The sequence below is a fragment of the Thermobia domestica genome, chromosome 7, assembly GCF_964235325.1.
Source record: "Thermobia domestica chromosome 7, izTheDome1.hap1.1, whole genome shotgun sequence".
Lineage (NCBI taxonomy): Eukaryota > Metazoa > Arthropoda > Insecta > Zygentoma > Lepismatidae > Thermobia > Thermobia domestica.
In genome coordinates, this window is record NC_137460.1 from 233,287,351 (window position 1) to 233,300,951 (window position 13,601).

Consider the following 13,601-nt stretch of genomic DNA (forward strand, 5'->3'; position numbering starts at 1 on the left):
AGGGGTACAAAATTGCCAAATTTTAGTACAACCACGTGTTTGGTTTTTGGTTATTTTATTCCCTTGGATGAGGTCCTATTACCTTATATGGGTGTATACAGGTGTTTATTTTCCTATTGTAAGACGTAGGTACATTTGTGCACCCCGGCAGGGATGCCTTGGCCCACCCCTTAAATTTTTTGGAAATTGCCCAATTTAAACATTTGGTATAATAGTATAGAACCCTAATATAGATCACTATAAATTTTTCGGTGGTCTATCTCGTTCCCCTTTTAGGGGTATAAAACTGCCAAAATATAAACGTAAGCATTACGTTGTACCACGTGTTTGGTTTTTTTGACCTAATTCATTTCCTTGGATGAGATCCTATTACCTTATATGGTTATATGGCCATGTATAGGAGTCCATTCCCTATTATGAAACATAAGTACATATGTGCACCCCCGGGAATGGTACCTTGGCCCGCCCCCCTTAAGTTTTAGAAATTGCCAAATTTAAACATTTGGTATCATAGTACTGGACCCTAATATATATTACTACAAAATTTGGGTGGTCCACCTCGTTCCCTTTTAGGGTGCATTTTGTTCCGCTTTAGGAGTGAACCTTGCAATCGTCCCGAGTTTGATTCTTGGAAATGTTGAATTTAACGTCCCCGCGAAAACGGTGATAGGACGAAACATGAACTTACTTGACTGAGGATTGAAGCAGTGACCTCATACAGTAGAGACAAGCGCTGAGCCATCGTACATGTGTGTTGATTACTATGCAATGGTCCCGAGTTTGATTCTTGGTGCTAGTTTCAGGAAATGTTAACGTCCCACTTGAAACGATGATGAGAAATGAGAAAACATCATAAACTTACTTGCTTGCGGATTGAAGCAGAGACCTCACACATCAGAAAAAAAAAACGCTGAGCCACCGTACTCCATTCAGTGCGAGCAGTTTTGCGTATGAAAAAGAACATGATCAGATTATGTTACATTACACATTTCTGCTCGTTGTTAAGCATAGAAGTTTGTTATTGTGAAATTGCAGCATGTGCTTTTACTACATCAGCATTTTTCTCAGCTGACGGACTTTTAAAGCTCAACTTTACATTTATGTCAAAGACAGTTTCGTAACATATGGATGAGTGTTACATTTTTTCAATCAAGTTTAAGGAAAATGAATCACATTTTAGATGTGGTAATTTGAATGTCGTAAGAAACTAACGAGTCAACGGTATGATGTCATTATCAAAATTGCGATACTAGATGTCGTAACGATTGATGTGTAAGGAGAAAAACGTGAATAATGTCACAACCAATCAGATTGCTTCTTACATCACGTTTCGGCTCATGATGAAAGCTGTGTTTTCATTGGTTCTCCGTGATGTCATTGATTCATTTCCTCGTTTCTGATTGGCTGATAGTGTTGTCACTTTATAGTTGAACCGTTTTAGATCTAAATAAATTTCTTAATTTTCATTTTCAAGTCCTACTTCCACGAAGATCGTGAATGAACGTAGGTGTACCTCTAGTGACAGCGTGACTTTACTCCGTTCCTTGAATTTGAGGTAAGTATCAACCGCGTTTTCTTAACATCAATGGAGTGTTTTTGCATGAGGATAACATTGATATCACTGTTTTTTATTTAACATGAAATATTTAGCAAATGGAAGAATAACCCTCACTTACTTGACCGGGGATCCCGCACATTAGAAGTAGGCACGAGAAATTTGTTGATTTTGGTTTAGCGTCCCTTCAGTAGTGGGGGCTAGGAATACAGCTTAATGTTGAATTTGAGCGCATACTGGGTGTTGAACCCGTGCCAGAGGAGCGTAACGCTAACCACTTAGCTCAGTTTCTGAAAGTAAACAAAGAAACTACGCACGATTTTTGTTCCCTACAACGTGAGACGTGGACTTGCAGTTTAATGTGGGATCTGATCTCCCGCCGAGTCTTTCTTGTCTTAGCTCGAAAAAAAAAAAGCAAGCGCATGAGATGTTGTTTTCGTTTCATGTTCGTCATACGTTTAAAGTTCAGTGTCAGAGGAAAAAATGCTTACTACTACAATGATTCTCTTAGCACAGTTAGAAAAAACAATTTCATTCATTCTTTTTATCACTACATAAACTTAGGTCATTTACATGTTGATGTTGGTCCCGAGTATGACGACAATAAAACGTTTCAGTAGTAGAACTATTTGAGATATGATCATTCTTTTAGGATTGATCGTGTAGTCATTTTGATAACGTAGTGATCTCTGAATTCAATTTTAATTCGTGCTTTTTTTTCTCTTTTCGTTTTAGATATTTGTTTTCTTTGCCTATTCCTTTTTTGTTTTTACCTTACCTTTTTTCCTATTTGAATATGGCTACTTCTGGCTTTACTGTCTTGCGAGAAATCAATAGACATTATCGGCGTTTTAATCTTGAAGGACGAATGCTGGAAATTCAAATCAATGCTCCGGCCAGTGGCACTGATATTGTTGAGTGGGTTCAGACCTCCTTTCAACAGATGTTGGATTATTTATTGGAAAACGTCGACGAATTATCGATGGTTGGATTGTCGATTTTATCCCACGATGAGAAGAACAAACCGTTTTATTTATCTTTCCGGCGTGCAAGTAATTTGACACTGGAGACTTTATGGGCATCCTTTGATCGCATCCTTCAAAGTAACGATAGTTTTCTCATGAACGAACCGTTCATTGTCCATTTTCATCATGTGGATGTGCCCCGTGGATTTGGATTGGTGCGTCGAGGTCTTTTATCAAACGACGAATTATTAAAATGCAAGAAAGGCATTTTACGTGTAAAAAATACCGACAAGAAATGCTTGGCTTATGCAATTGTGATTGCTATTGGCCTAAAGAAATATAAGAATACAAATAAGAAACTGTACAGACAATATCACAACCAGAGAAAGTGTGTTGTTCTCCCAGCCGTACATGAACTTTTGTCCAGATCCTCAGTGAATTTAGAGCATGGGGGATCCGTGGAAGAATTACGACAATTGCAACGCTACTTAACCGATTATAAACTTACCGTATACACCAGTTTTTCCGGAGAAGATATTCTGTATGAAGGGCCTGGTGGCGAAGACAAGATTCCAATCAATTTAATGTGCATCAATTCACATTATGACATCATCACGTCATTAACGTCTGTTTTTTCTACCAACTACTACTGTGCTGCATGCCACAAAAAATATGATCATCTTAATAGACACGTCAAGAACTGTTCGGCCATGTGTGAAAAATGTTTGCAGAAACCGCCATGCAGTAAGACCAACACGGAGAAGCAGTGCCCAGAATGCAATCGTGAATTTTATGGTGAAACATGCTATACAAATCATCTGACTGTACCATACCATAAGGGCCAACCAATATGCAAGATGGTGAAACAGTGTGCCAAATGTCTACGCATTTATTCGTTTGTCCATACAGGGGAAAGAAAACATGATTGTACTGATTATTTTTGTAATGTGTGCCATAAACACGTTACGTCTACCCACCAATGCTACATGAAGCCTGATACGACTCAATTAAAACCTGGAGTTCCATCAGTGTTACATGCCAAGAAGGCTATGATTGTCTTCTATGATATCGAAGCCACACAGGATACTTTCTTCGATGAAGACACGTTCATTCATAAGCCCAATTTACTGGTGGCCCAACAAGTATGTTACAACTGTGTTCAAGATGAAGATATACATCATCCGTGTGAAGTTTGTGGACAGCGAGAACATGTTTTTCAAGATGATCCGATCAATGCCTTTCTTGCGTATTTACGTCAACCACGACCCCACATCAAACTTATTGTATCTTTGGCACATAACTGTAAGGGCTATGATGGTCATTTTATTCTTAAATCTTTAGTGGAAGAACATGAATTGAAACCTACTTTGATCTTGAACGGAGCAAAAATTTTAAGCATGAAAGTGAATCACTTATCGTTTATTGACTCTTTAAATTTCATGCCAATGGCTTTAAGTAAATTATCCAAGGCATTTCATTTACCCGCGACCAAAGGATATTTTCCACACTTTTTTAATACTGCTGCAAATCAAACGTATGTGGGAAAATTACCGGACATCCATTATTATGGTGCAGATGAAATGAAAGTGGATGAACGAGAGAAATTCATGACATGGTACAACGAACACCAGAACGATACGTTTATTTTCCAAGAAGAATTGGTAAACTATTGTGTCCAGGACGTCAACGTACTTCGAATGGCTTGTATATCTTTCATGACCACTTTTGAACAAGAAACTCACGTCAATCCTTTCCTGGAGGCTATCACTTTGGCGAGTGCGTGCAATTTAGTATTTCGACGAAATTTCTTAAAACCCAATACTATTAGCATTCTTCCTGCACGAGGATATCGTCACAGAAACAATCAGTCACGGATTGCTTTGCAGTGGCTTGCCTACATGGAAGAAAAAGAGGGTCATTCAATTCTACATGCGGCCAAAGGCAAAGAAGTTTATGTTGCTGGTTTTCATCTGGACGGCTACTACAAAAATCCCGACACTAAAGAGGAACACGTGTATGAATTTGAAGGGTGCAGATTCCACGGCTGTCCTCTATGTGTCCCTACAGGCCGTGATCAACCCATTTATGAGAACTCCGAAGAAACAATGAACTATCGCTACGAGAGAACACAGCGTAAAATGAAATTATTACGATCCATGGGATATAAAATACATGAAATGTGGGAATGTGAATTTCGTCAAGTGTTAAAATCCAATCCAGCATTGGCCTCTTCTTTAAGCACACATCCTTATACTAATAAGACACCATTAAATCCAAGAGACAGCTTCTATGGTGGCCGTGTTAATGCCATTAAATTGTACCACGTCGCAAATGAAAATGAAGGCGAAGAAATAAAATTCTTGGATATCGTCTCCCTGTATCCTTATGTGAATAAATGTGGACGGTATCCAATAGGGCATCCACGAATATATCTACAGGGAGATCCAGAAATGCCCGACATTCAAACTGTCAACGGATTGGTCAAGTTGAAGATCTTGCCTAGCAGAAATGTGTTTCATCCAGTGCTGCCATTTCGTTCAAATAAGAAGTTGTTGTTTCCACTTTGTGCTGCCTGTGCCACAGCATTAAATCAAGATTCTGAATGTACACATTCGGACAGTGCACGAAGCCTAACAGGAACATGGGTGTCCTATGAAATTCAAAAAGCCATTGAACTTGGGTATCAAGTCATTGAAATTTACGAAATTTGGGATTACGACATCACCGTATATGATCCAGAAACCAAGACTGGCGGATTATTCAGCGAATACATTAATACATTTTTGAAATCTAAGCTGGAAGCTTCTGGTTGGCCTGCCAATTGCGTCACCGAAGAAGAAAAGCAGCAGTATATCCAAGTGGTACAACAACGGGAAGGCATAACTTTAGATGCAGCAAATATAATGACAAATTCAGCACGTCGTAGTCTTGCAAAGCTCTGTTTGAATGCCTTCTGGGGACGACTCGCTATAAGAGACAATTTCAGCCAAACGACCATCATTAACGACCCCAAAGAACTGTATCAAAAATTAACTGCTCCAGACATAAAAGTCAACCAAATTTTACCTGTTAACGATTCGATGTTATACCTTTATTGGCAGTATGAAGATGATGTTCCAGTACAAAATCACAATGCTAATGTTGTCCTTGGAGCATTTACAACGTGTCAAGCTCGTCTGGAACTCTACAAATATTTAGAACTTCTGCAAGAAAGAGTATTATATTTCGATACAGATTCAGTGATATTCACGCAGCGACCATCACAGCCCACAATAGAACCAGAAGTATTTCTTGGTTCAATGTCAAATGAACTTGAATCAATTGGACCAAAAGCATACATTAAAAAATTCGTGTCTGGTGGCCCAAAACAGTACGCCTTGGAAATCTACAACCCCGACACGAAATCAACCAGTTATGTATGCAAAATTCGTGGATTCACACTCAATTATACTGCAAGTCAAAAGCTAAATTTTAACAGTCTGGAGCAAATGATCATAAATCAATCGAATGAAAAAATCTCCATTAGCACGCCGCACAAAATTTACAGAACCCACGATCATCATCTTGTCACAAAACCTGAAGAAAAGAAGTACAGTTTCAACTATAAAAAACGCCGATTAATACCAGACACATACGAGACATTGCCCTATGGGTATAAAAAAGCCAGAACAGAATAACAGCCATATTTTTCCCTAATCCCACCAACATCACTTCCCAAAGACGGGGCAAAGAATCAACGCAACACGGGACATGCTTCAACGATGCACGAGCGGAAACAAAACTCAGATGACATCACCTTGCAGAAACCCGTGGAGAAAAAAAAAAAGGAATTCAGGTACGTCACATTTGCGTTTCTTTTCTCACCTCACTCTCTCTTGATCAGTTAGTTCGATGTTAATAATCTGTTTTTCTTCTTTCACAGGAAACAAAATAAATATTACCATGTATATTCATATGTTTTATTTTCTCTTTACAGAATTTGTACCCGTCACGGACACGTCTTCCTTTGAAGAAAAAAGAAATTCTGTATTCTATTTCACATGCTAAAAATAAATGTACAAAAACATGATTCTGTGTTTTTTATTTCACATCCTAAAATCAAATTCTTTTTGCTGTACTGCGATTTCAATTTCTTTTTCTGAATCAGTTTACCGGTAAAATAAATCAATGTTTTGCGGAAAAAAAAATCAAACTAAATTTTTGTTTCAGAAAATTTTTTGTGTACGAAAAAAAAAACTGATTCAGAAAATTTTTGTGTACGAAAAAAAAATGTTTTCAGAAAAAAATTTTTGTGTACGAAAACAAAATTCTGTTTCAGAAATTTTTTTGTGTGTACAAAACAAAAACTGTTTCAGAAAAATTTTTATGTACAAACAAAATTCTGTTTCAGAAAAAAAATTTATGTACAAACAAAATTCTGTTTCAGAAAAAATTTTTGTGTGCAAAACAAAAATCAGTTTTCGTCACGAAACTGCTCCGACTAAATGAATCGATTCATTCTGATAGTGTTGGCAACACTGGAAAATTTCGGTAAGTATCGCTCAGGCACTGAGTTACAGCGAACACAACTAGATTCGAACCAACAACCTTACATGTCTGATTCATCTCCAAATACAGCCAACTAAACAATAAGATTGTGTGTATACGTCAATGCTTTGCACTGAGTCAGCAATGTTTTCTTCAAGGTCAAAGTTGCACACGAAGTAAAAAAGATGACAACACAGATCTTCTATCTTTCTATATGAAACATAAACCTAGTGTAAACTGCTCGCACTGAAATGTGTAATGTAACATAATCTGCTCGTCTTCTTTTCATACGCGAAACTGTTCGCACTGAATGGAGTACGGCGGCTCAGCGCTTCAATCCACAACGAAGTAAGTTCATGTTTCCTCCTATCATTTTTCATCATCGTTTCAAGGGGACGTTAAACTCAACATTTCCAAGAATCGAACTCGGGACGATTCCAAGGTATCCATGTTCACTCCTAAAGCGGAACAAAATAGATCACAAAGTGCTTATCAAATTTAAGGAAATCATTTTAAATATGCATCCATATAACGTAATAATGCTCCAAAGGGAACGACAACTCCCAAAATAAATCATTGTACTCTATTATACAACGAAAATGTCTCGTGAAAGATAATAGGATAAGTTAAAAAACGTCCAAATTTTAATATTTTATACTCATCAAAGAGTACGAGGTGCGATACTCCCCTCCCTTCCTCCCCCAACTCCTGATGTAAATCAATGTGATCTTATGTGTCCTGAGTGATCCCTGCCCCCTGAGTAAACATAAGCAAAACTTTCAATAGGTAATGCAATCCCGGGGCAAAACATCTCTAATTCATTCGCTATGGTCCATGTGTGGGGGTCCCAAAAGTGAAATAGGGTCTGCCCGACGTCAAACAAACACATTAGCTTAAACCAAATACCTCTACTTCATTCGCACCAGTAAGGAAGGTGGTGGCTCAGTGGTAGAGCGTTCACCTCTGCTGTATGGGGTCCCTGGTTCAAAGTAATTTTGTGGTAAGCAACATTATGCTCCAGTTTTCCTCCCACACTTTCATTCCTTTCTCATCGTCACCTTTAGCCTAATCGTGGGACGTAAACTAAAGATTTCATTTGCACCAGTGTTAGTCCATCTCATCAAAGGGATAACAATCCGAACCGCATGAGCTCCTGCCGGGAATCGAACCCTGGTCTCCCACGTTAAAGACGCATACGCTAACCGGTTAGCCACAAAGGAACTCCAAAGTTTTCGAGTTTCATATTAATACTAATACTAATTTATACTATTACTGAGGTCTACTAATTCATAATGTAATAGGTCATCAAGAAAGAAATCAAACCTTGTTTTGGAAATTTTATACTCATAAAAGGAAACGAAACAAGCCATCATAAGTTCCAAGCTAAAAATCCCTGTTCAGTGACGTCAAACGAACATATTAGATCGAACCAACTACCTCTAATTCATTCATACCAGTAGAGGTGCGGTGGCTCAGTGGTAGAGCGTTCACCTCTGCTGTATGTGGTCCCTGATTTAAACACCTCGAAAATAGTTTTGTGGTGGGCAACATTATGCTCCAATTTTCTCCCACACTTTCATTCCTTTCTTATCGTCACCATCTCCTTTAGCCTAAATGGCATAAGCGTGGGACGTAAAACTAAAAGATTTCATTTGCATCCGTGTTAGTCCATGCATAACAATCTCCAAATTTTATGCCATAAAAGGGAACGAAAACATTCGTAAACCTGTACTATTTCATAACGTAATGAATCATCAAGACCATATTTTTAGTAATTTTAAAGAATCATCATGACCTCTGATCCAATACTCCCAATTCAATGACGTCATAGCAGGACCAAGGTACCTCTGATTCATTCGTACCAGCGTTCATGGCCCCTGAATAAGCATAAGCAAAATTTCAATAGGTGACGTAATCCCGGCCAAAGCATCCCTAATTCATTCATTATGGTCCATGGAGACCCAAAATTGGATTATTAAGAGTGAGGCCAAGTCAGGCCATTACTACTGTCGACCAAATAAACGAGAATCAAAAGAGGATACAGAATTCAAACCTTTGAACATAGCTTACTATCACTTTAGCATTCAGTGCATAGCACTGATGTTATTTAGTCTTGTGTATTCCCAGGGACTCACAGAAATTGTAAAAAAAGATAAGCTGAATTATAACTACATATTTAAACTTTCTTGTTTAAATAAAAGCATGTACTTTTATATTACAAGTTTGCAATAGAATCGTCGCGTCTCAAATTTTGCCAGAGGAGGAGCAAAATTGTCCATCCACATAGAAATTTCACGCTTTTATTAGTATACGATTTGTTAAAAGGACAATTGTTCTCATATCCTCCTTAAATTAGTCCCTGGTTGATAAATCTTATTACTAATCACCAGTGGCGTATTTAGGGGAGCTTCCGAGCTTAAGGCCCCGAAATTTTATTTACTATAATAAAGTAAATGAAATATCTTGCAGAATTTTCACATTTCCAGGACTAAAGTCACCAAAGCCCCCACCCCGGCGAAACAAAATCGTAAATACGCCCCTGCTAATCACTAATTATGAAATAGAAACTAAAGAATACAAAGGGTAGAAATGAATTGTAAGTGCAGGGTTCTTCTTTGTAATTTCCTTTGTGGACTTCCAATAATTTTATTATATTTACTATTGTATTTCTTTACAAGTTCTACACTGAAACTATCAGACTTGTACTTTTAGTGAAACATTAATACAAAGCTATGTGTCCAATCGTTCACTTATCCAGTCTGAGGTGTTCATTAGTAAATTTTTATTTATGTTATCCATAGAATATACTTAAAGAAATTATCCATTAGTAGAAATTCGTTCCGGCGAAAATAACTCCTAGCACACATAAAGGATACGGAAAAAGTATTTTAACACATATTAAATATTCTTCGTGATAATGGTTAGGTGATTTCACATTTCATTGCATTAAATGCGTTTTCCTGTATATTCTTACAAGACTTTGCGTTTAGAAATGAATGAATTACATGAGTAACATAACTTCCGTTAACAATAAATTTCAATAGCTTTTCCATATTGGTAACATTGATTCAAAATTTCCGAACTCGATTCCCCTTCAATGTTCGTTAGCATTATATCCCGTTTCTCTCTTCATAAGCTTCATATGCAAAGTATTAAGATAATTCTAAAATGTCACAATAATGTAGCGGTGTTTGTTGGAAGTGTATCTTACAATATTTCTACACTTAGTTATTCTATTTTAACAAACTTTCAAGTACTGTATCTTAGCAAGATCGTTATAATTTTTGTCTTACTTGGTACAAGGGATGACAACTAGTGTTCTACAGTTTATTGACGGTCTTATATGCACGAATACAAAAAATCCACGTTACTCACAGTAATGATACCTCGTTTAAATTTAGTTAGCAACCACATATGTGGGACTGTCAAATAAAACTAGACGAAGCCAATAGAATGATACTGAGTGAAATGAAAATTCACAGTGCCGATCGATATAGCCTATCTGCAGTGCCTTGCATAACTGTGGCAAAATAAAGATCAAGAATTGTGATCGCTTTACAAGAGGGGTAGTTACCAAGCGACCGTCACTCTGAGAAGTCTTAGCTCATCAAACCTATAGTTGTAAGGTCTCTTTGTGCTATTTCCATATTTTTGGAAGGATCAATCATCCTCGAACCAAGTGCAAGAGAGGGTGTAATAGTGGCACCACTCAGCAACAGGAATTTGCCAACAAAGATATCCGTCACAGAGGTTACAGTGGGAAAAGTTAGTTGCCAATTAACATGCAGGCACATTTCTTTTATGTAAGTGGCTTCCGTAGTTTTATTTGATTGTCCCTTTCACTAAAATAGTCATTAGATACATATTATCTCTATTTCATTGCCAATTATCGATTACTAACTGGAGATATTCGCTACATCACAATTCCTCGGGCACGTTTTCATATAATGAAAGCAAATTGATTGCCTTTAGTTACAAGGAGAAATATTGGAGCTACAGGAACAACTAAGTACGAACCTAATTAAAGAAAAATTTACAGCAATACAACCAGCTCAAACACTCTAACCGTGTTGTAGAGGTGACTATACGCGTTTCACTGTATTTTATTGGAATAGTAATCTTTAATTGCTACAATATTGTAAGTGTTGTTCTTGAGCAAATAATAAAATAATTACATTTAATAACAGTAACAAGGACATATTGTGTTAATAATTTACCTTACCGTGTTTCAAACTTACGTAATAGGTGTATATAGATATCACTAATAGAAATTCGTGACTCTTGTCATTCTTCAACGCCTTTGATGTGTGCAAGTGTAGCTAATAAAATATTGGATATTGTACAATCTACAATTACACATTTGAATACATCACTAGGTCCTACATTAGTGTTTCCATTAAAACATGGAAAAGTTAATTTTGTACCCTACAGTATAAAGGTAGACAATAAGGCACTAACCGTTCGCCTTGTGAGTGTTACACACTTATATATGTACAATTTGTAACACAAAGGCATTTCATTATTTGATCTGAACAGTCAGGCTTAAGGGTACAAAGCTTGACGATTATTACAAGTATAAATTTACACATTTACGTAATCAATCGTATAAACATATTTATTTTGAGATTCTTAGGGTCAGCTATCTTAATATTATTAGATTACATTTCTTCGCTTGGTAATATTCATTGATTTTCAGATAATATTAAATTATCATAATCCCTTGGAATTCGCCAATGATACCAAAAATCAATTCACAGAAATTATCATTTGTAGGGATACCAGATGTTCTCTTTTACCCGGATACATCTACTTTCTCGGGCCTTAAAAAATGGGACGGATGTTTTTTTTTTTTTGTGGAAAATAGGAAAAGTCCTCTTTTTCTGGGACAAACAACTGCTTCACCTTCAATGTTATCTGAGTTGAGTGATGCAGATAAAAATAATTTACCAGATTTCATTTCATATTGTTGCTGGGACTTGCTTCCATAATGATATTCATCATGGACAGCTTTGTTTACAAATTTACACAAATAAATAACAGCGGATATTTTAATGTAACTTTAATATGGAATAGTTGACCTAAACACAAAACCTTAATATATTTAAACGTAAGATTATGAAATATTACATATATAAATTGCAATTGAAAAGTATACAATAGATAATAGATATAGGACAGAGTACATTAAAATTTCCGTAATCAGAATTGTAAAAGTTTAATTGTATAAATGATATTTTCTTGGTACACCATTAAGAAATTTTCGAGTAATATATAATGTGTGTATGGTGCATGTGTGTGAGTGTGTAAGAGAGAGAGAGAGAGAGAAATCTAAAAATGTCCCCTTTTTCTAAAAAGATGTGATATGGTAACCCTATTCATTTTAAAAGTTTCATCTTTCCTTAAAATTCTTGTAATTCTGGAAAAATATTTTTTCTTCGAGCTTCCTACGTTTCTTACCACATTGCCCATAATACATCATTCTAGCAAGGCTGTCAATTTTAAAACGTACTCTCTCTGAAAATTCTAAAATAAAAGTGTCCTTTTAAGGTACCAGGTAGATGATCACAAACCATGTTTAAAATATATCTAGATATTCAAAAAGACTGTGGAGCTTTCGCCCAAAAATCTTCACAAAGGAAGAGGCGTAACATTTCTGTCTAGTTCGAATAATCTTATATTACATGCCATTTAAAAATAATGTCTATGTTCGAATACTAGCAAGAAGCTCAGTTTAAATTAATCAACTTTGACGTCAAAGCGGATATTACCAAGCGAAGAACCTAATCTAAATAACAGATCCCATATTGTTTTGTCAACCTTGATGATCTGTTTGTAAATTTGCATACAACGGTTATATTACTTTGGCATCTTTCACTGCCATTTGAGGTTCCACTGTTTGTGAATCAGCAATTCCAAATGCTGATATGAACACGTTGACGATAGTGACTAAGAATATTCCTATAACAACGAGATTGTTGATTTTGTTGGCCTTTGGCATGTCGCGTTCTCGTTTTATGTTGTACTTGCTCATCAGGATTAGGCCTACACCAACAATTACCTATAAAAGAAAATAAGAATATACAGAATACACTCAAAATATTGCAAAATAAATTATATCCTAAAAATATTCACACTTGTTCGTAGCAAAATATCTCCCCGAATACAGTATACAGGAATACTTCGACTATTGCAATTCTTGATTTATTGCAGTTTTACAATTTGATACCTAAATTCCAATTATTGTGCTTCAAATTAAGATTATCGCTGCCGAAAGATCTAGCCATTACGGATGAAATTGGAATTACATATAATTCAAATCTTCCACTTTCCAGGTAGCAGATGATTACTTTCCGAAGATACCTACTCACTCGTCCCTAGTAATGTTTACCTTTGCTGAAGTACATCTGGATGTTTACATCTTCTTATGTACTCCTATATATATATATACTAGCAGCGTTCACCCCGCTTCGCTGCGGTCACCCCGGAACGCAATAAACTTTGTTACTTAGATAATTTTTACTTTTTCGCTTTCAAATTGCAGTAAATGTTAACAT

The 13,601-nt window shown here is 36.4% G+C and overlaps 2 protein-coding genes across 4 annotated transcripts in view; one reads left to right on the top strand and one right to left on the bottom strand.

The window, feature by feature from the left end:
• The first annotated feature begins 4,504 nt into the window (after positions 1-4,504).
• LOC145690735 (uncharacterized) lies at positions 4,505-6,571 on the top strand. Its single transcript, XM_081765916.1, has 2 exons — positions 4,505-6,355; positions 6,497-6,571. Exon 1 carries the CDS (start codon positions 4,626-4,628, stop codon positions 6,195-6,197), a length of 1,572 nt encoding a protein of 523 aa, XP_081622042.1. The 5' UTR covers positions 4,505-4,625; the 3' UTR covers positions 6,198-6,355; positions 6,497-6,571.
• Positions 6,572-10,360: 3,789 nt separating this feature from the next.
• Positions 10,361-13,601, bottom strand: part of LOC145690736 (ninjurin-2-like) — a 125,253-nt gene continuing 122,012 nt past the window's right edge. For all 3 annotated transcript variants that reach the window (XM_081765919.1, XM_081765918.1, XM_081765917.1), the window contains exon 4: positions 10,361-13,105. In XM_081765919.1, coding sequence (XP_081622045.1) covers positions 12,899-13,105 — 207 coding nt within the window. In that variant the 3' untranslated portion in view covers positions 10,361-12,898. The remainder of the gene's footprint in view (positions 13,106-13,601) is intronic.

What these genes read in the sequence shown, in the direction of transcription:
- LOC145690735 (XM_081765916.1), top strand. Translation starts at nt 4,626, where the DNA reads ATGAACTATCGCTACGAGAGAACACAGCGTAAAATGAAATTATTACGA.